The 22,493-nt window shown below is 38.4% G+C and overlaps 3 protein-coding genes across 4 annotated transcripts; 2 read left to right on the top strand and 1 right to left on the bottom strand.

Annotated features, from left to right (window-relative positions):
• Positions 1–326: 326 nt before the first annotated feature.
• Positions 327–10,547, top strand: ctdspl2a (CTD (carboxy-terminal domain, RNA polymerase II, polypeptide A) small phosphatase like 2a). Of its 2 annotated transcripts, none has more exons than XM_056386961.1 (13): positions 327–611; positions 2,674–2,885; positions 4,129–4,264; positions 4,418–4,564; positions 4,688–4,915; positions 5,582–5,675; positions 6,301–6,412; positions 6,512–6,598; positions 6,695–6,757; positions 6,856–6,935; positions 8,102–8,228; positions 8,305–8,400; positions 9,334–10,547. In XM_056386961.1, exons 2-13 carry the CDS (start codon positions 2,697–2,699, stop codon positions 9,397–9,399), a joined length of 1,425 nt encoding a protein of 474 aa, XP_056242936.1. In that variant the 5' UTR covers positions 327–611; positions 2,674–2,696; the 3' UTR covers positions 9,400–10,547. The 2 variants fall into 2 exon arrangements, with proteins under 2 accessions (XP_056242936.1, XP_056242935.1); XM_056386960.1 differs by having other exon boundaries at positions 330–574.
• Positions 10,548–11,426: 879 nt separating this feature from the next.
• si:ch73-330k17.3 (IGFBP domain-containing protein) lies at positions 11,427–14,222 on the top strand. Its single transcript, XM_056387732.1, has 4 exons — positions 11,427–12,367; positions 13,068–13,155; positions 13,255–13,450; positions 13,583–14,222. Exons 1-4 carry the CDS (start codon positions 11,959–11,961, stop codon positions 13,634–13,636), a joined length of 747 nt encoding a protein of 248 aa, XP_056243707.1. The 5' UTR covers positions 11,427–11,958; the 3' UTR covers positions 13,637–14,222.
• A 2,712-nt stretch (positions 14,223–16,934) lies between these two features.
• Positions 16,935–21,469, bottom strand: parp16 (poly (ADP-ribose) polymerase family, member 16). The gene is made up of 7 exons (XM_056388392.1): positions 21,318–21,469; positions 19,948–20,156; positions 18,313–18,450; positions 18,023–18,229; positions 17,763–17,934; positions 17,521–17,665; positions 16,935–17,384 (listed from the first exon to the last, which is right to left on the bottom strand). The coding sequence occupies exons 2-7, from the start codon at positions 20,134–20,136 to the stop codon at positions 17,249–17,251; spliced, it is 987 nt and encodes a 328-aa protein (XP_056244367.1). The 5' UTR covers positions 20,137–20,156; positions 21,318–21,469; the 3' UTR covers positions 16,935–17,248.
• Positions 21,470–22,493: the final 1,024 nt, after the last annotated feature.

Below are 22,493 nucleotides of genomic sequence, written 5' to 3'. Positions count from 1 at the left end.
AATGTTAAAAGCATGGTTGCAATAACGTATTTAAAATAATAATAATTAAAAAAAAAACTTTATGCACCGTGGTAAAAGGCTGGCAAAAGATGAAATGAAATGTAAAAAAAAAAAAATGCACACATTTATGGCTGTGATTTTAGGTGCATCAGTTTGCATCTTCTCCATAGTTTTCGTGTAGTCACAAAATACTGGCAGGGATAAAGTGTGGTAGTAAGCCTCAGTCCAGCTGCACGCGTTCATATACATATACACTCACTCGCGCGCGCGCACACATACACACACACACACATACACATGCACATACATACACCATAGCCATTTTCCTGTTGACTCCGCTCTCCGCCACGTTGGTTCCCTTACGTGTGTGTCGCATTCTCCTGCGCACCACCAACGTTATGTTTGTGCTGAGGCGGGAAATGGCGTCCGCAGACATGGTTGTTCTGTGACTAGCCACCGAGCAACAGACACCGCTGGCAGCAACAACCACGGCCCGACCTCTATCGGTGGCCGTAACGGTCGTGGCCGAGAGCTGACAACGCTGCGGCAGGTTGAAGAGCTTCCCAGATTATCGGTAAGAAACAAACAACGTCAACATGTAAACAAAAAAGGTTTGTCCCCTTGCTGATAGCTAGCGGCTAATGTTAGCCAGCGAAGGGGGCGTAGTCTAATGGCTGAAAATACTTATGGAAGCGAACAAAATAGCCAGAGCGCCGCTAGCTGCTATATAGCTTTATTTTATCGAGGGATTTTTTGGACAGTTTGGGTGTTAAACACGTGTATTTTAACGGGGACACATATGAGCCGTTCTGTGGGAACTGAATTGAACAATGTCACAGCTTTGCTTTTGCTGCCATTGGCGTTTTTGTTAGCATGAAAGCAAACTGCAGCCACTTGTGCTAACTTTAGCCACGGAGCCCACTGACAATATCTGGTTCTCGGTCCGATTAATTCAAATTGACAGCAGATATAAGCGTCTAACATCATAGTCGTACCCTCACATATGCGGGACACCAGCATCAGAACAATGGTGGCTGTACGCAGGGCTTTTGACGCTAAATACCAGCAGCTGGCTAATGCTAGCGCTAGCTGACGTCGTTGGTGTTAATGCAGCCTGCCCGATGTTATATAACGATAGTCGGTGTTGTGCTATCACAGCCAAATTTAAAAAAAACAATTAGCGAATAAACCAGCAGCATTATTGAACAAACATGAATACAGAAAGCTTTTGTACTGAACACCAGCTTAATTTGAACACATTAAATGCTTCACATCCCCCAATTATCATTAATGTTTATCACGTACACCGCCCACTGCACTGACCGGTCTGTCTGACGTTCATTTAATTTTGATGATAACTTGTGCTCGTAACTTTATTAAGTTTTTTATAAATGACTGTGATAACCAAAGGACTAACATGAGTTGATCTTAACGGATTTGTTGACCATCATGTTTAGGCGTCTCTCCTCACTAATCTAATTGAATTTATTGAGGCAGCAGTGTAGCTATCGCTGTGATTACATATACTGAGCAATTGTTGTCATCAATTTAATTCATATTTAAAGTTTTTGCAAGATTATGAAAACAGTATATGATGCGTTTCAGTACACTAAGAATAATTAAGTCCACACATGTACTTGGCAAACTACTGTTCTTGGCCTATAAAGTGGCTGTTCAGAGAGGTAGAAACAGGAACTGAAAAGACATCAATAGATAACATGATAGGATGACATGTTAAAATGGTACTAATTTGGGAACTTCCATCTAGCACATACAATACACTTACATGCTTTTGCCTTACAATGTAAGGTTACAAGTAACTAGAAACTGCACTAACCAGTAAAATTACAGTTTTATTCATCTGTGAAGTAGCTTGCAGTTTTGAACTCATTTACCTTTCTGTAACTAATAAAATGTGTAACGATAGTCATATTTATGGATTTCAATTTTTCTTAGTTTACTAGTGAATTTGATTAGAACTTGCTGAAAGTCTGCTGTCAGGTCTTACCTGCCTTCTGTCATATTTTCCTTGATATCTAAATAAAACCTTCTTGTACATTACCAGTAATACTGCACAAATAACACACACTCAGTGGCCACTTTATTAGGTACATGTGTACAATCTTGCAGTTCAGGAAAACAGCTCTGCTATGAATTCTATCTTACAAAGTTTACAATGTTCAGTTTGTGTTGACATTGTTGAAAATGTGTACATTCTATTATATATTTATCATTGAGGTCATAGTTAAAGGTGGTTTAAGGTATATTATACTGAGGGGTGCTTCAAATTTTTGAAGAAGGCAGAATATTAGAAACATATTTGGATACAGTGTAGTTCTGTACACCACCACCACTGTTGCCTTTTACGTTGCCTTTAACGCAGAACTCTCACATTGGATTGCATTAGATTGTATACTTGAACCTGATCAAGTGTCCATCAAATTTTATTGCATGCAAGCGCCTTGAAAAATGAGCCTCTACATTCACAAAGTAATAATGTAAGTTAGTGAACTGGCATTACGGCTGGTATTGAACCGCATTGCTTTTTGTTACCAAAGTCTGCCCATGGAGAATCAAAAACTGTCACAAACCATTTCATGTCTGGTTAGATTTTATGTATTGTATATGTTTTCATTATTAAATCTTAATTTCTCTTGTTTTTTTCCTTGTCAGATTTTTCTATGTGACGGTGGCGCATGATGAGGCTGAGAGTGCGTAAAGCTCCTCAGCAGCCGAACTTAGGCCGTCGAACCCACCCATCCCAGGCCAAACGGAAATACTGTGAAGTGGAGCCATCCTCTGTGAGAGGTCGAGGCAAAATGCAGAAGAATGAAACAGGCCTGTTCTCCACAATAAAGAAATTCATCCGAGGAAATGCTGTTAAGGTGGGCGTAGCTCAGGATACACAGCTGTTCTTGTACAGTTTTGTTTTTGCTGCTGTAATGTGATAATACACTGTAGAGGCACACACACTTTTGTAGAAAAAGAACAGTGCATCAGCTGCATTTTGAGCTGATAAAATAAAACTTTGACTTGCATAATAGTGAGTACTGTTTTTAGACTCTTAACAGATAGTCTCAACACAGCCAACATTGTTTCCCTCTAGCCTTTTTATATGTTTCTGTGAACTTCCTCTATATTCATTCTGGCAGCTGTTGCACATGGTAATGATAAACAGCCAGCTAACTGAAACCACATACTGTATGCATATTTAATTAACAGTAAAAAGTAGTGCAGCTCATCAAAAGCTGAACTTTTGCACATTGAAGCATTTTGCTCTCTGTTGTCTATAGCCCATTTCAGACATGCACCTCATTACTTATTAGCAATTTAACCGTCCAATGTTTGAACAGGTCATTTTTACATAAAAGTCTCAACAGCAGTCTTGCTAGGTCTTACTAGGACAGACCCAAAAATATTTTCATGACACTTTCAAATCAAAACACAAAGTAATTACTTAATCTAAGGTTTTGGAACTTCCATTCCCGTCTGTTGCTATTCAATAATTTGCCAGACAAAATCCAAAATATTAAACCTAGCAAACAATGCTGCACAACTTCCAGGCTTCATTGGCAAACATACATTAGATTAGATATTATGTGTTATTATTATATTATGTGTGTATCTTCACTTTTGAGATGTGGATAGTGACATACTGGCACCAAGATATAATTCCTGTTATGAAACTATGTCATCATATTTATTTTACCCATTGTACAATGGTACGAGGGCTGTAACTAACAATTAGTGATTGATAAGTCTGCAGTAGTTTCAGTTGTTGTGCTGTCTGACCAACAGTCCAAAATCAAAAGATGTTTAGTTTACAATAATATACGACTAAGAAAAGGACTGAGTCCACACATTTGAGGAGCTGGAACCAGCAAATGCTAACCATTTTTACTTGAATAAAAATGATCTGAAATGATTAACTGATTATTGAAATAGTTGCAGACTAATTTTCTGGTGATCAACTAATCAAATAAGTGACTAAATGTTTCTCTAAATGCTATTAAATCTATTTGTAATTTTAATATTATAAAGATTTTCAAGTTGAAACAGAAAGTTGCGAAATTGTGTGAAAGAGTTTTAGTCTTGACTTGTTCCTCTGTCTTTTTTTTCCCTTGACAGGTGGAGCAGGACATCCCTGCCAAGAGGAGTCGTATTGATTGTAATTCTGATAGTGATCTAATTACTTCAACACCACAGACTAGAGGCCTTTCCAACAAATCAGTCGCCCGAGTTTGCCGGAAAACTCCAAATAAAGGTACTTCAGTCCAAGTAGGAAGTGGGAAATAGTTCATGTTGACTGCAGTATAACAAGATGCACGGTTACAAAAAGAGACCCCATACATAAAAAACTATACAGACATTTTGTTTTTAGGATTGTTATTAAAGAGTTGTTGTTGTTTTTCTTTAGCCACAATGACCTGCAACAGTAAACCCATCAAACCAAACGGTAAACTAGACGCCCCTGTTGAGGCAGCAAGCAGCCCACCACGCACCACCCTGCTCGGAACCATCTTCTCTCCAGTCTTCAACTTTTTCTCACCAGCAACTAAAACTGGTAAAACAAAAGAATGCTTAAATATTTGTCTGAAAATATCTAACATCTAGCATTGACTTTAAAAAGTTCTCCAGAGACCAAACTGCACCGACAACTCTTGTCTGTTGTATTCCCTCTTTCAAGCCACTCCTGGTTCAGACTCTCCTGGCCAAGCGATGGAGGCAGAGGAAATCATGAAACAGCTGGACATTGAGCAGGCAGAGGAAATGCCAAGCAGCACTCTCACATCCACAGAGGGCATCACTCCATGTCACACTGACCCAGTGTTGCCACCGAGGCTTCAGATTACCTCCGATACAACCATAGAAGAGGGGGAGATCGTCACTGAAACCGACATGCCCCCATTAACAGGTATGGCCACTCTCACATTAAGCCTCAGTCTTGTAATTTGGGAAACTTTCTTGACATGACAATAAGCCAGGACAGTTTATGCGATAATAAGATAATCTATGTGTCAGTGCTGTGATAGTAGACACTTGAAAAAGTGTAAATAAAGTGTATCAATTGGGCACCATCACGATATGCTCTTAGAAGTTAACTGAGCTTTTGTTTTTCAGTGTCAGCAGGGTCAAACGCTGGCTACAGTCAGTTATCATTACTTACACTCAGACACCAGTTTATTAGGAACAATATATAACAATCAATATCTGCATTATGATTATCAATAGAGAGCTGATGTGAAAGTGGAACCTCGGTTCTTTTCCAAAAGTAAGAAAACCTCATTTCAAATCCCACAAACATTTGTAATGAAGTGAATAACTAAAAAACGATGGGTTAAGTTTTAATAGCAGCTGCTGTAGTAGATGTTGATTTGTCTGAGAATATAGAAATTAAGACTCAGGGACACAGTTCATGTTTTCAGAAAGACAGAAGAAACAACAGCTGAATGAGCGATTGCATTGAGTTACAGAAGCTAGTGTACCAGAGGCTAGCCCGAAAGTGTCCTCAGGACTTCAGTTCTTTATTGCTGAACAACATAACATTTTAACTAATTTCCCATCTTTTTGTCCTCATCAGCTCCTGGTTGTATGCCAGTCGGCAGTTACCCACACGCGTTACCCTCAGCTCCTCCAGAAACCTCATACGAAGAGGACTGGGAAGTTTTTGATCCGTAAGTAGAGCATTATTTTTATGGTGACAATCGTAGGCATTTGTTAACGAAAAAGTAATAAAGAGCCATTCGGTAAAAATAACAGTGTCCAAATGCAGACTTGTGCAAATAATTGTTGCAGGTTAAAATTAAAACTCTGTGAGCTGTGATCAGAAGTGTTGTCTGATACCACTTGAAATCACATCCAAGGTGACATTGCCTGTCGGTGAGTTGATAGAATCTGGTGTCATAAAACTTTTAACCACTAGATGGCAGCAAAAAAACGTTCAGCCTGTGATTGCTCTTTGACACCATGTTTACACCACTGTTGTACTTCATTGGACTAGAGATTTTTTTCACAGTTCAGTTAATTGACTCATGTGAGAAGATAATGTTAGTTCTTAAGATCTTTTCAGCCCCTGTGGTACTGAAATTGGATTAGACATTTTATGTCTAATTTCTAATTATAAGTGGTGAAAAGACGTGTAAATTAGGTGTTCTTACTGATCACACTTCAGCCAGAGGACCGACTCCATTTTTAAACTTTGTTCTGAAAATATTCCTTTTTGTTGGACAGTTCTTGTTTGGTCAGTTAAATAAGGGGTCTTCTTATTTTTGATTTTATTTATATTTTCTCTGCCTCAAGATACTTCTTCATCAAGCATGTGCCTCCTCTGACAGAAGAGCAGTTAACACGCAAACCAGCGTTACCTTTGAAAACGCGCAGCACACCAGAGTTTTCTCTCGTCTTAGATCTGGTAAGCAGTGGAAGGTTTCTTGTGCTTCATCTCATATTAAAAGTAATTTGATTTTAATGTGTTTTTCATACTGATGTTCTTCTCTTTTTCCGCTCTCAGGATGAGACTCTGGTTCACTGTAGTTTGAATGAGCTAGAAGACGCAGCCCTGACATTCCCTGTGCTCTTTCAAGATGTAATATACCAGGTACCAACTGTTGAAGGTCACACAGTTATTGAAGGGTTTCCATTTTCTTGATGCTCTGATTAAATTTCTTTTGTTTGCTCTTTTTTTAATCTGAAGGTATATGTGCGGTTGAGGCCCTTTTTCCGTGAATTTCTTGAGCGTATGTCTCAAATGTATGAGGTGAGATGTGTCTTTGTTACTAAGAGACTCCACATAGTATTTGTTTAATATGACTTTACCTATTACTCATTTATTACTGCTAACCATCGAAATTTCAGATTATTCTCTTCACGGCTTCAAAGAAAGTCTACGCTGACAAGTTGCTCAACATCCTGGATCCGAAAAAACAATTGGTCAGGTCAGTGAAAACAAGACTCTGAAGCAGCCTGCGTAACAAATTATTTTGATTTACAGTCTGCAGGTCTTAAAAAGAAAAATGTTAAAAAGCATTGGTTTCAATGACAGAGATGTTACTTATAAAGTGTTTTAATGTGATTTTAGCAACAACGAAAAAAACTGTCTGGAAAATGTCCAGACCTTTTGATGTTGTGTAAAATGTTGTGTTTTGATTGGTTAATCCTTCCATCCATTTATAGATTCGTTTTCTGTTGCTTTTCCAGGCATAGGCTGCGTTTATGCGATTAATTAATAATGATATTAGAAATTTTAGTTATACACTGCTGGGAGGTATTGACAAAAATTTTATATAAATATCAATAAGTTCATGCAGTTAAATAAGTCAAGGCAATATTGTCCACTCTGGTTGTCATTAATGTCACTCATACTTTGGTCAGTATGACCATGAAATGGGCATTAAGTTGTCTGTGTGGTATTAAAAACCCTGCACTGAGTTAGCTGTGGTGAAATGTGATGAAATTTAAAGGTCAGTATAGATTTAACAGGATGTGCAGCTACATGAAAGCTGAGGAAACTGTTTTTCATCTGTGATTCAACCATGAAAGTCGACTAACTACATTCTACACGCAGTTTTGGCAGATGGGAGACAAACATATGAAGCTTAGTCAGAAGGACAAAGAAGAGGCTGTAGCTTTCCTCTGTTCTTTTCCAAACCTTAAAGTATCACAGATAAATGGTGAATGTGTATGCACCAAAAATACCTGACACCAAAAAATCTGATCCGGTCCTCCACACTCCTGACAGGTTGTTGAGATCTTTAGCTGTGAATATATAATGTGAAATAGTTTGGGTGGATGCAGAGTTAGCTTCCTCTTCCTTCTGTCAAAAGAACAAATGAAGGGACAAACCTGTTTTGCATATAAAGAGCAAACATTCACTATTTACCTGACTGATTAACGCTCTATTGTGCTCAACTATTTGCACTAAGTATTGTTTTTTTTTGTTGTCATTTTGAAATCCCTCACTCAACTATTTATAAGGCACCAAAGAGGTTATATTTTTAGTTCCTTTGTTGTTGTTAGTCAGGGCTCTATCTTAGTAACTTAAAAAAAAAGGTATTTTCATATGTTTTAACTGAGGAATATACTCTTGTCCTGTATTTTCCAGACATAGGCTGTTTCGTGAGCACTGTGTGTGTGTTCAAGGAAATTACATTAAAGACCTAAACATTCTCGGACGGGATCTTTCCAAGACGATAATAATTGACAACTCACCCCAAGCCTTTGCTTATCAGGTAAATAAACCGCCATGAAAGGTTTTTATTTTTTTAAACCAATGCGTCTGTGTCACAGTGATTTTGTCTTTTTCAGCTTTCCAATGGAATCCCTATAGAGAGCTGGTTTGTGGATAGAAATGACAATGAGCTTCTAAAGCTTGTTCCTTTCCTCGAGAAGCTTGTGGAGCTGGTATGTAATTTAAACATTTTGGCTTTTGTCTCGTTAGATTAGCAGCAACAGCCTAACATTGCCTGTGGTGTGTTATGAATATTTTACCTACTCTTCCCTGTGGAGAGTCTCGAGATTCAAAACATCATCAGTGTTGAGCAGCTGTGCGAGATGTTAGAGATAAATTAAAAGAATAATATTGATAAAATCACAAGGTATAAATGTAGTGCTGATGACAAATATCATAGGAAAATGTTTAAAATATTCCCTACAGGAATCCCAGTATGTCCAGCTCATTGTAAAGTACTGAACTCACAATAAGGATATTAGAGGAGTATTATACAGGGCCTGAATCATAATGTAATGGTAAGATTGTTTTTTTTCTTTTTAAGGTTCAGTATCTGTTGATAACATTTCCCAACTGAGCGTTTTAATTTTCATATGTAGCTCTGCTGAGGAATAAAACACATTGGGCCTCACATAAACTAAATTCTAAAAACTGTGTTCTTAAACTAAAGCTCTGTTTCTTCTGTGGATTCACCAGATTCTCTTTACTGCACAAACCTGTTGTAAATTCATGATTGTAAATGGTGAATTCCACCTGTTTATGAGGAAGTGTGGTTTGTGCGTTTGTGAAATTTGATCATTAGAATGATCAAGGCCCCTAAAATTGTCATATCAGGCGGCCTCTTCTGCTTCGTTTGTTTGAAGTTTCATTCACAAAAACATCATACAAGAGTAAAAAGTAGAACTTCACACTGCAGAGCTTCAAGTCTGTTCAAAAATCAGCAAACACTGATATAACAAATTCATCATTATCATTCATCACACTTTCACTCTTCATGTTATTGCTCCTGCTTGTTACGTTCATAGTGTCTTGTACATGCCCGCGCGGGCTGAGCTCTGTTTGGTGTATGACGCTTTGAAATAAAATGACCTACCTCTCTATCACAGAATGAAGATGTCAGACCGCACATCCGAGAACGGTTTCGTTTGCACGACCTCCTTCCTCCAGACTGAGCCTTTCAGTTCATGATGGTATCAACGGTGGAAAAAAACTGACTCCTAGAAGGATCTATTCGGTGGTTTGCAAACAAAACATTGCCATTATTATCATTATTATTATTATTTTTTTTTAAATCATGCAAAAAATTGAAAGCTATGTTTGAGTCAAAAAGCCCTGGATGTTTTTATACATACGCACTCGAACCCGCCTCAGAATAAAGGGACCTGCTCGCTGCAGCAGGTACTTAACTTTTTTGCTCGCTTCTTTTTAGTGCGACCTTGAAAACGGCCTCCTGGAAGGTATTTTGTCTCTTAGGAACCATTTTGGATTGACAAAACTGAATGTCATGCAGTGTTGGATTATATGGACCTTGTTGGCTTCAGCCTGACCTTGAACGGCCAGTCAAACCTGTATAATATTCACTCTATTTACTTGTAAATATATGTACATATTTTTTTTCTTCAAGGTTTTTAAGTCATTTTATTTTCACTTCAGATTTTAGTATGTATTCTTTGATTCGGTTTCTTTTATAAACCAACAAAATGTTAGTGTGTTTTGTTTGAAGTTGTTGATAAACTGCTGCTTTTCTGTTGTATGCCTGCATTATTCCTGTGATGCTTTACTCCATTACATGCAGTTGTCTGTAATAAGGTGCAGTTTTAAAAATGTATCTTTGGGAGGAAAATGTTTCTGAAATAATATTTTAAAGCTCTGTAATGTAAGTTAGAATAGGGTCTCAACTGAATACAAAGCCATAATGGCAGAACAATAATTTTGGAGATTTGTATTTGAAAGTCCATTTCTGATTTCGATACCTTGATCGTCCTCTTTGATGACGGGTGGTGGGGGAGGTGGGTGAGTGGGAGGGGGGTTCAGGCATCTTGCACTTTGACATCCAGCCCTTTGTAAGTTGATGTAAAATCTTGTCACTTTTCTACACAGGTGTGTATCACCTCAATTTGTTATGTGGGGAGGAAAAAAAAGAAATTGTAGCACCAGCAAATTGCCAACATGTTTGCTTTCAAATCTTGTTTTCCAAGACGTCTTGTATGTGGGATCTTTATGATGTAGGAGTCACAAGTTTTATTGACTATTGAATGATCACTCCTGTTGTATTCAGTGTTACTCTGGTTTCCTTGAAAATAAATACATTTTTATACGACTCAGAGCTTCCTGCTAATAATTAAGATACATAACCCAGGGTATATATGAACATTTTGATTGATCTTTTTTCATTTTTAGTAATTAAAGTACCTGGTCTTTTTGACTACTGGTAGTTTGTGGTAGTTAGTCTACATGCACACTCAACTCAAGCTTGACATATCAACTGAACTAATCAAATGTAGATTTTTGAGCTTTTGACCCCATCACATGGTCTTCATCAGCAGATTGAGTTGGTCCAGTTGCCGTGGAAATGTAGATGTTGAAACTTTCCTTGCTGATGAGAACCACGTGATTTCTCAAAACAAACGAGTAAGTGGACCTTGGGTTGGAAAAACTTAGTCAACATACGAGAGAAACATCTCTGAGGATTTAGGAGAACTATTGAAGCCGATGGCAGGGGGTCTGCCTGGTCTTGAAAAGTCTTAAAAACCAATGAATTAGTTTTCCTCAATAAAAGGTCTTAGGAGTTATTAAAAAGAATATTTTCACCTGACGGGTGGGAAACATTAGACACCTTCAAAATAAAAGTGGGATTGAAGCGACGGGGTTGTGCTCCAGCACAGACCTCAGCAAACTGTCGGGTTCCTACATCAGCTGGGAACGCCGCTGTCTTGTAATGGCCAAGTGTTGATTTTAGTAAAAAAGTTAAAGGAATTAATTATTTTTAATTGGTTAATCCATCCATCTATTTTATGTTGCTTATCTGGGTCCTGGTCACATTCACTAAATGAATTTTATTATACACTGTGATCCAGTAAGAACACAGATAAAAGAATCATGGCCAAAAATCCCATCACAGAGTAAACTCTTAGTCAGTTATCAAACTGCGTGGTTTTAAAAACGACATTTCTTAATACAGTAATATCACAAAATAAGTGGTTACTTAGTGATATGATTATGGGTCTACTTTCATCAAAATACCGAATTGAAAAATAATGCTCAGTCTAACATGTCTATCAAAAGAAAACCAGATGGGGAAAAAAAGGCAAACCACTGTAACTTGACAGACATCCAGTAACAGTGGCCACATTTTATTGTTATGTTCACAACCTGCCAGTTTTTATTCAGAGATATGAAACTTACGAGATGTCCTGATCAGATAACCTGCTGATGTCCTAATCCTTTTGTTCTTTCAAGAAATAGGTCATTATCTGATTGTAAGGGCGCACTGAATTGCTCCTTCCAGAGGTCATGTGACTCCAAATACAAAGGGGACCAGTCTTCATCAGACTTATCTAATGGTGTTAAGAAGGAAGAATTATTTCAAAACAAAATCACACAGTTAGTGATAGTGTGAAGATAAGACATGGGGATAATGAACTGTATTTGTACTAAATGCACCCAGTGAAAACCCCCCTGCCCTCATCTATTGGCTGCTGGTGGGGGGTGGAGGTTGTGGCTCATAAACTATGAAGCTTTCCCAGGTGCTGTCATATATAAAAGGTGCAGACAGGTGCGCTCACCTCAGGATTACATTAGTTCTATCAAGGATGTGGATGCTCTTCTTTTTCAGCGCCTTGTTGGGGGCGTTGGGGTCAGAGGAAACGCCCCCTGGGGCCGCTCAGCAGCTTCAGGCCCTTCACTGCCCGCCCTGCGAGAGGATACACTGCTCCTCCCGGCGGGCGCTGCAGCTCCAGTGTAAAGGTGGTGTCACAACGGGCGTCTGCGGCTGCTGCCCTGTTTGTGCCAGAACAGAGGGGGAGACCTGTGGAGGAACATGGGACTATCTGGGCAAGTGTGATGAGGGACTGGTGTGTGTTTACCAGGACGCAGCAGCTGACAAACCAGAGGACGAGCACAAAGGGATCTGTAAAGCAGGTGAGATTCTGATCTATGACCTCAGTATCAAGCAGGTAATGTGCCGTGGATGACTTTACATCATCAATATAATTTCCTACAGGGAGGCAAATGTTATTACTTATTCATTAAAAGATAAGCTGCGTTTTTTTGTTGTAGCTGATTAAGGGGAATTAATAATCAGTAATTTTATATACTCTTGTGTAATTCAATCTGCAGCACATCTTGAAAACTGATCATAGGTTATGAATTTTAAGATTTTTAGCTGCACAGTAACTCGTGACTACAGCTGTGAAACGGTGGAGTAACAAGGATCCTGAACTGTAGTGGAGTTGAAGTGTAAAGTGGCAGAAAATGGAAATATACAAACGTACAGGACTCAAGCAAATGTACTTAGTTACAGTGGGAATGGTGCCAGTGTGGTAAGTCTTGTTTATGAGCTGTGAAGACTGATAGTGTGGTCAAGGCTTCCTTTGAATCAAAGGTTTCTGCTAACAGTTAAGCCATAATTACGCCTCTTATCTCGCCATGGTGAAAAGAGTTGTCACCGTTATCGATAAAGTATCAGATGTAGTACGAGATTAGAGGTTTTCGCACTTTGTTGCTGCTCGGGAAAAGATGTAAATATTACATTTAAAATGCAGTTTCATGAAATGCAGTTCCCACTTCTCCTGTTTCAAACTGAGTGTTTAAAATGTTTTTTGGGTTTTTTTTTGTGTAGTGATTGAACCACTGGATCCAGAGACCTGTCACCCAGAGTGCACCAAGGAATACTGTCAGGCCAACCCCTCTGAAATCTGCTCTGCCAGGTGCTTGAAAGAAACTTCGCTCGAAAAACCCTTCCTTTCTTTTTCTTAATGTCTTATATGTTGAATTTCTAACAGAAATCTGACTTATGTGCTCTGCAGGTTTGTGTCTGTGGAGAAAAAGGCATGCCAGGGCTCCTGCCAACACACCTCCTGTTCAAGCTGTCTGCTGCTAAAACCCCCATCATGTCCTCAGACCTGCGCCCCCTCTGATCCTTCCTGTCTACACCGCTTTGGGAAGTGTGTGCACAACCACCTGACAGCAGCTCACAGTCCTGTGTGCCACAGCAACCTGCAGGTAGGTGAGAGAGAGGCACCAGAGAGCTGCATCAACCCCAAATTAAGGCCTAATTTCTTCATTATAATGTACTGCTTTTAAACACTTCATCCTCTAATCTGTCTGTGTGTACGCTGTTGTTTTTCTCTGTAGAATAATGCAGAGGGGCATTTTGTGTGTTTGATCCCAGCCTGTCAAACACACTGAACACACACTGAAGTAAAGAAGAGGAGATCCAGAGGAAACCTTCACTAGCTCATGTAGCTAAATGGAAAAAGGCAGCTATCTCTAAACTTTGTGTATCACATTGTATATGTCATGTAACCCTGAATATAATGCTGTGAAATGAAATGTATTAAATGTATATATTTTAAATCATGAGAAATAAAATTCTGTGTCACACTGTACTTGATTTTATTTATTTGGTGCGACGAGGGTGATATTGATAAAAAAATGATTGATGGCTGGGTAGGACAAGGATGGATGGATGGATGGATGGATGATGGATGATGGATGGAGCGATTCCAGGTGCATTGTTTTATGTGAACTTGTGTGGTGGATCTTATTGTGCATCTTATATTATATATATTTATATTTCCCTGGCTGCAAGACTGATTTCTCCTCTGTAACAGTAAAGTTGAAGTTCAATAAGATCCTGGTGATCAATAGAGTAACAAGAAGCACCTTATTTAAAAAACAACAACAGTTTGTTCTCTCTATCATTAGTTAACTTGATAATAAATGATAAAAAAACAATCAGACTGCATCTGAAATGTATGAATTCTTAACTGTAAATTATTACGCCATGTATTGGGACTCAATTAATCTCCATAGTTAACAGATGATGGTAAATAGTGAAGCACTAACACTTTGCACATTTAGCCATGCAAGCTGCACAGCCTCTGTCCATCATACACTGAAATATCTTGGGATGCATTGTCACGAAATTCAGACACTCATGCCCCTTTAGAGTAAATCCATTTCTGACCAAATGCCAGAGGTGGAAAGTAACGAAATACATTTACTCACGTTACTGTATTGAATACTTTTTTTGTGTATTTTGTATTTTTTAAGTACAATTTAAAATCTGTATTTTGTATTTTACTTGAGTACGTTTTTACTAAAGTATTGTACTTAGTTACTTTATAAATCCTATCCGTTACTGAGTAAAAATAACAATTCAACCTACAGGGGAAAAATACGCGACAGAACCATTGACAGTAAACCAATGGCCAGAACCAACAGTGACTAACTTTACAAAACAACTAACTTTAAGTTGCTACTTAAACTGAACAAGAAGTTCAGTTGTTGTGAAGTTGTTGTTTTTGCACTTACATTTGTTACACTTGTTCTTTAATTAAAAACAAAATAGTTTTGGATTTCTGACCCCTTGTCCTATTTTTACTACCCTCACACCCCACACAAAGAAAGTAACTAAGTAACTTTTACTTAAAGTACATTTCAAATGAACTACTTTTTACTTTTACTTGAGTACATTTTCAGATGAGTACTTTTACTTCTACTTGAGTAATATTTCATCAAAGTATTGGTACTTTTACTTGAATACAATATTTTTGTACTTTTTCCACCTCTGCCAAATGCTGTACCAGTAAAACTAATGACATTCCCGTCAGACACAGTTGTACTGCTACACATCAGCATGTTGAGCATTTGGCTCAAAGCACTTCCGTGCCTCAGCGCAGCGTCACAAAGCCACTAGCTTGTTTGTCTTGAGTTTAGTCGTCTACAAAAACTCCCTTTGAAGTGTTGAACCATGAAAGAGTGAACTAATGAACCAGTCTGCATATTGGAATAAGCAGAAACAATGAAAGATTTTAAAGCTAACCTCGAGGCAGACAAATGAAGTGTATAATGATAATGTGGCTAACAACATGAAAGTGTCTCATCAGTCTACCACTGTCTCTCCTCTGGCTGAACTGATTTTCAGAGGTTTTCTGGTTCACAGGAGAAGTAAAGCGTCTTGAGTCCCCTCCGCCATCGCTGCCCCCCAGACAGTTGATGGTTATTGAATAACAGACAGTTTATGAGGCAGCAATAATGAAGTGTGTGCAGAAAGGGAATAAAGTGTGGACCAACAATGGGCAGTTTGTTCTGTGTCCTTCAAATGTGAGACATTTCTGAACAAGAGAGGCCGTTTATCTGAGGGATTTCGCAAGATGGAATTGGTTTTCATACCAAAACAAAGGCCTGTGTTTCCTTTCATCTTTTTTTTTTTTTTTTTTTTAGCTGTGAGTCTGTTGTGTCATTGACCTACTGCGATATCCAAATAATATCTGGTATTTTATCTGTGCAGCTCCTTGATCGACTAAATGAACAGGAAAATGTGCCAGAGGAAGGAAACATGAGCAAATAAATAAGAGACTGACTGTGCAGACAGTATTGCACAAGCAGTTATCTGTGAATAAATTAAATCATTATTAAATATTAAATTTCAAATCTGTCTAAAATATGCATTTTGGTTGTATGTTACAGGAAATGTCTACTTTGCCAAAACATTAATGCTAAGTTTTCCTGTGTGAAATTCTAAACAACAGAATAATAACAGTAAATAACAGTACTCCATCATTTCAGTTGATAACATGTACTTTTACTGTGTTACTACAAAAAACTACTCTTTTTTTTCTTTTGTGCATTTCTTGTGCTTCTAACTGTGGATACACATCTGCGTATCAGTATTTATTAGAACGACAGGATCTGTCACTAAAGCCGCGGCCGCCTCCGTTATCAATCCCATATACCCGTCTTACTTTTTTTACTGATAAAAACAATGGATAACAAAGGACTGTCTGCATGCCAGCTGTAATAAATACGTCCCTGTCAGAGGCAGCCAGCCCATGTTAGTCTGAATGCAACACAAAACCCTGGAACAATAGAAAAGTACCAGAGATTATTGTGAAAGAGTGACCTTCAAGTAGATTTTGATGTACGGAAGTCAGCTGCAAAGATTTCCACCATTATTCTCAATATCTCTGCCCAACATTACAGTGTGTGTGACACCTTTTAGATTTTTCAATTTTAGACCAGACTAACCTCACTTAAACCTTTGAAACAATTTCAATACAAATGATCATTTTATTAGTGTCATAAATTGTGATGATCCTTTACTGCTTTAAGGATAAAAAAATTAAAAAAAGCATGTCTAAAATCATTACAAATAAGGTTATCAGTGGACCGTCTGTGATCCATCATTATAAATATAAGCACAACCAAAATGGCCACCTTATGTTTTTCCCTCATCAAAACCAACCAGTATGTTGAATACCTGAAAGTTAACACTTTACTCATGAGCTGCCTGATCAACAGACTGTCAGTCAGGCATCAAGGATATTAATAAGTCAGTACAGTCAGTTAATGTGCCAGAAATCCTCCTTATAAACAAAAAAAAATCTAAATGTTTAAAATAACTTCTGAATCTGCAGTTTTTCCTTTTCCCGTCTTTGGTTATTAAAACTGTCCCCAGGCGACTAAGACACAGCAACAGAGCTTATCTATAAAACTGAATCTTTACTAAACAATACAAATTACAGATGAAACATTGCATAACATTCTTAAAATGCAGAATGGTCTCATGACACATCTCAACAGAATTAATACACGAGAGCAGCTATGAGGATAGCTGCTATTTGAATAGATATGTTATCTTGAACTAACAGTAATTCCAACTACTTATAAAAATAAAAGAATGATTGTAAAGAGAAAACAGTATAAAGGTGCATCTTTGCTCAGGCCTCCAGTCAGTCTCTGATCAGGAAGGCACTGTGGATAATGAACATGCAGGCCGTCTGCTCTGTTGTCTCATCACCTGAATAGTCTGTTCCAAAAGGATACGAAGGTGGTGGAGTTAAAGGCACCAATGAATATGAGCAGCAGAAGGTAGAGACTCATCATCACAGCAAAATGGTGTCGGAGGAACCAGGAGGAGCTGCGGGAATGTCTGAAGTGGAAAAACACAATAGCAGCCTGGTTTTACTCCTGCAGAACAAAATAATGACCGAACCGATACACTTATTGACTTTGTGAAACAATTTCCATGAAAAAAACAGGCCTGTACAAAAGGTGAGCTGTCTTACCTGGACAGGTGCCTCCTCTGAGAGTAAACAAGCAGGTACTTGACTCGCAAAAGCTGATTGTTGGTGACTACAAAGTACTTCTGTGGTACGTCCCCTCCCTCACTGTTCTTTGCCCTTGAGCGCTGACGGTCAATGATTTCAGAATCTGAAACAGAAAACGAGTGGGTGGTTTCAACATACAGCAAATTAAAACATATAGGATTCACATTCTGTGTATCCAGGCTGTCACATGGGGTACGCACCTTTTTTCTTGACCTGGCACTTAACATCTGGGTGATCAATGACTTCACACAAGGCAACACAGCTGAGCAGTGGACCCAGGAGACTTTCTCTCCAGCCGCTGCTGTGGGGACTGTAGAGGACAGCCATGCTAAGGTCACTGGTGAGGTAGGTCCCCTCTCCAAACACTGAGTTCTGCAAATACAAAAAATGTCAGTCAGAAACAACCAGACGTCTCTGATTTCAACCCTCTCAGCATATAGTTGAAGACGGCAGCACTGACCTTGTTGAGGTGACAGTGTAGCCCGTTGTGAATGATTGAGTGAAAGTTCTCCAGGCGGCTCCCGTGGAATGCATAGAAGACATCTCGTCCTGCCCTCGTCTTCTCAAACCTGGTGTTCATCTGGTCACAGTACTCCAGCTCAAAGAGGAAGTCTGGCACAGGTGCAGAAATCCCTTCATTTTCCGTCAAGTTACAAAGTTTGCCATACTGGTGGAAATCAAAGAAACACACCATAAACAAAGACACTTAAAGAAACTGTGATTTATGTATTTATACATACAATGATGTACCTCATCTTTCTGTAGCGTCTTCACAGCAAAGCTGTTTGAAGAGAGAATCCAGTGTGTGAGAGCCAGATGATGATCTCCATCTCCAGGTCGCAGTCTCACCAGCTCTCTCACACCAGGCAAAGACTTCACATCTGCCAACTAGAGAACAAAATTAACTTTTGTTACAATGCCATGACAGCAGGCAGGCAGTCTGTAGTATATCTTCCCTCTCAGTGTATGTACAGCTGTGTTGTCTTTGCACCATCTGTCTGAAACTGAGTTACCATCTCTGCATTGATGTAACCATCAGATTCCTGTATTATCTTGACTGTGCCTAAAGAAACTAAGATACAAATCTGTGATTAATATAAACTATAAATAGACTAAACAATTAAATGTTTTGAACCCCTTTCATTTTAGCATTTTGATAAAATATTAGAGACATCCTCATCGCAAATACTCTTATTGTAAACCTAATATACAATCAGTGTCCACTTTATTAGGTACACCTGTACAATCTAATGCAGTTTAATAGGGTTGCCATAATGTCCATCCTTATAAAGCTCATAATGATCAGGTTTGGTGACATTGTCACAAATGTGTAAATTCGATTATATGTTAATAACTGAGGTCATAGTTAATGGGGGTGTTGTACTGGACTAGGTTATAATGTGAGTAGGGATAGGAATCGAGAACCGGATCCTAATTGTCCGTACCATCGGATGCCTCTGAGCTGATCAATTCCGTCAATCAATGCTGGCAGGTTTTTCTAACAGCTGTGCATTGCAAAACACTGACGTCAAACTCATGCATCTATGCTGCTGGAAACTTGCAACAAGGAGTCATGATGGAGAGAAGGAAGCAGTCAAAAGCTTGGCTTCATTTCACAAAGAAAGATGACAACTGTGCCAGTTGTAATGTCTGTAATGGCAAGTAAGGGTGGAAACATCAGCAATAAACACCAGGAATATGCTGAAATCATAAAAGTACTAATTTTTATGGCAACTTTATGGCAGAAGAGTTGTGTTGGTCTACATTAGACATTCCTAATAAAGTGAAAACTGAGTGGTTTGAAGAAGTTGGTACAAGCAGATTCAGCCTTTCATTCCTCAGAGTGAAAACAGCTTTCTTTTGATGAGTCTGACACTTGTATCACATGACGACTGATGAGTCCTCCAAGACATAAAAAAGATCTCAAGTTTTCTCTTCAGTTTTTTTTTGTAAATAAACAGTTTTCTTTAATGTACTTTCAATGTTTCTCACCAATATGCATTGTTTATATTTTTGAAACATTTACCTGTCTACCACTAACTAAAACTAAACCATTTGCAAGGCCATTTTTAACATTTTGAACCTGTCTGTGTTTACACTGTCTTGGAGTCACTTCCTTCACCTTTATTTACTGACACACTGTCACCTTTAACAGTACATTACTGCCACCAAGTGTATGTGTATAATGCCAACACCATTCTCATGGTGTGCATCTGCATCCTTACTAAAAAAGTAAAATGTCACAGAATTTTAACAGTTCACGTACTGTAGTTATTGCTTTCTTGTAATATCTAAAGTTAGGGTATTTAAAATGATGCATGTTCTTAAAAGTTAAGCAGGAATAAAGGTTGTTTGGAAGCTTTTAACTGTCTCTGTATCACGTACCAGCTCCTCAAAATCCTTATTGTCACCACTTATGTATCTAGGAGGGAAGGGTCTGAGCAAAGAGTCCCTCTTGTAGTTCTGAGCCGCAGCAACAAACAAGCTGCAGCGCAGATCTGCTGCTACTGGGTCTCTGTGCAGACAGGAGCACACCAGCTCTCTGACCGCCTCAGGTGGGAGCGGTGGCTGCATTCCCAGCGCTGCAGACAGACCTGATAAGATAACACATGAGTGAGAACAGCCAAAAATTAAGTTAGTTGTTAACACCACAATAAACACCTCGTGCCAACATACTGTGCAAAGGTTTTCAGAACTAAAAGTGGGGATGTATATGAACTAATTCCATGATTAGTATTTATTTATCAATATTTTTATTTATCAATATTTGATGTGACCACCCTTTGACTTTAAAACAGCACCAATTCTCCTCTGTATACTTGTGCACAATTTTTTCTTCCAATGAACTTGCCACAGTTGTTCTGTTGATTAAGTTTGTCTCAGTGTCTTCTGGCTCTTCCTGTAATCCCAGACTGGCTCTATGATTTTGAAATCAGGGCTCTGTTGGGGCCAGAACATCTATCTGGTTTTGAGGTGGAGTTCATTTTAACCATTTTATATAAAGCTGCAATAATCTTCTGATTATTTTCTTGATTAATAGATTGATGGTTTGGTTATTAAAAATTCTGAAAATAATGAGACATGCCATCACAGTAACCCAGAGAGATGCCTTCAAATTGCCTGTTTTGTCCAACTACTAGTTGGAAAATAATAATATAAAACAACTTAACTAATTAAAATGAAAAAACAGCAAATGTCACATCTGAGAACCTGGAACCATGAAATGTTTGGCATTTTTGCATAAAAATTGAATCAAATGATTATCAAACTAGTTCAATCACATATTCTATTAATTAACCGACTGTTACAGTTGTAATTTTATATGACATAAGGTATCTTAATTTATCACGAAGCTTCATACTTCATAAGCTCTTAACTAATCTACTAATGCTCAGTAAGAGTACAGTAAAAGTACAGCAGTCTCTGAAATGTAGTAGACGTATAGAGGCATGAACACAAAAGACTCAGAAATACGTCAAATATATAGTATTTGAGTAGCTGAATGTACTGAGTTAAACTCCACCACAGGTGCAATGTTAGCTAACGCTAGTAATATCCCTCTTAACTAGTTAGCATAGCAGGGTCGACGTTAGCTAACATTAGCTGAGCTACAAGTGCAGAGCTGACACCGAGTAACGTTACTGATGACAAATAAACATTGTTGGGCTACCGTGAGATCCTAAAGGTATTATGAATACATCCTCAACCTGTTTTCCCCTGGCAGACGCTAGTTTAATATCATTACTTGCTGTTACCTTCAGTGTCGCTCAACTCATAACACCGCAGGAAGAGCTAACGTTAGCTTGAGGCATTGCTGCGTTCAAAGTACCGGAAAAATATCGGAAGTGTTCGATTTTCGCCCATGTTCGAGATAAACTAGCGAATGGAAAAGAGTGGAAGCCGTGTCAATACATGAATACAAAGGCAGCGAATGAAACTAGTAGAACATGCCAAAAAGGTCAAGAGATGCTTGGTATGTATTCCCCCATCCTCATTCTATCGTGTGCACTTAAAAACCAAGTAGGTGGAAATTAACGAGGACACTGGAAAGCAGCATCCACCCCGTACAGGGTCAATGTCCACAGCCATTTACTGAGCTGCCAGTTTATTAGGTACACCTAGCTAGAACTAGGCTCATGCAGTCTAATACAACAGCCCTACAACAAATCCTCTCTTCATTAAGGTTATAGTGTTCATTTTTGTTGGAAATGTTTTACAGAGGTTGATTCAACTTTATAATGATTATGGAGGATGTAGTTTGTGGTACTGTTGAACTGTACTGCATCTTACAGAGAAGTGCTTTAGCTGTTGTTGATTGACATATATGCAGTTTGAAAAAGATAATAATCATGCAAAGACTTTGTCAAGTAGAGAGGCTCAAAAGCAAAGCCCCCCAAATGATAAACTGTGAGAGAGGGTAGGCTACAAATATGCATAAACCTATCATCTTGCAAGCTGGTCAGGGTAACTAAAGTATAATCTGCTTTTCCATTGGGCACTGTGCCATTAGAGCATAGGTTTTGTATGTGTGTGGTAGATACAGGCAGTGTGTGAGGGGCAATTCATTTTTAATTTACCTTTTAAAATACCAAACATCCAAGACAAAAAGGTAGGATCAATCCTCTTGCTCAACTTGTGACTACACCTACATTTTTCTATTATTATAGTCCAAAATGAAATTAGTCATTAGCATTGACACATTACCAACAAACTGGTGAAAATGTTTATTTTGACTTTAAATCTGGTTTTAAATATCTCTGTCAGAATGTCATTGTTTTTGGCAACAAAATCAGATGTTTAGAAGAATATATACAAGCCATCAACCAAAGCTTACATGACACTGACACCTACTTACATTAAGACTTTTGTTATGAAGAAGCCAAGATAAACTCAACTTATGCCATATACCTGCAGAGACAAATTAGCTGAAA

Source organism: Seriola aureovittata, chromosome 10 (assembly GCF_021018895.1).
Source record: "Seriola aureovittata isolate HTS-2021-v1 ecotype China chromosome 10, ASM2101889v1, whole genome shotgun sequence".
Taxonomy (NCBI): domain Eukaryota; kingdom Metazoa; phylum Chordata; class Actinopteri; order Carangiformes; family Carangidae; genus Seriola; species Seriola aureovittata.
Note: the sequence above shows the minus strand (reverse complement) of the source record. Positions and strands in the feature narration are given on the sequence as shown.

Bases quoted from the DNA above. Each gene is read 5' to 3' on its own strand.
- si:ch73-330k17.3 (XM_056387732.1), top strand. From the start codon at position 11,959: ATGAAGCTTTCCCAGGTGCTGTCATATATAAAAGGTGCAGACAGGTGC. The intron at 12,368-13,067 runs GTGAGATTCTGA...TTTTTTGTGTAG, and splicing joins CAAAGGGATCTGTAAAGCAG to TGATTGAACCACTGGATCCA. The intron at 13,156-13,254 runs GTGCTTGAAAGA...TGTGCTCTGCAG, and splicing joins TCTGAAATCTGCTCTGCCAG to GTTTGTGTCTGTGGAGAAAA.
- ctdspl2a (XM_056386961.1), top strand. From the start codon at position 2,697: ATGATGAGGCTGAGAGTGCGTAAAGCTCCTCAGCAGCCGAACTTAGGC. The intron at 2,886-4,128 runs GTGGGCGTAGCT...TTCCCTTGACAG, and splicing joins TCCGAGGAAATGCTGTTAAG to GTGGAGCAGGACATCCCTGC. The intron at 4,565-4,687 runs GTAAAACAAAAG...CCCTCTTTCAAG, and splicing joins CTCACCAGCAACTAAAACTG to CCACTCCTGGTTCAGACTCT.
- parp16 (XM_056388392.1), bottom strand. From the start codon at position 20,136: ATGCAGCCACCGCTCCCACCTGAGGCGGTCAGAGAGCTGGTGTGCTCC. The intron at 17,935-18,022 runs GTCAGTGCTGCC...TTGTATTTGCAG, and splicing joins TACACTGTCACCTCAACAAG to AACTCAGTGTTTGGAGAGGG. The intron at 17,666-17,762 runs GTGCGTACCCCA...TTTCTGTTTCAG, and splicing joins GTGCCAGGTCAAGAAAAAAG to ATTCTGAAATCATTGACCGT.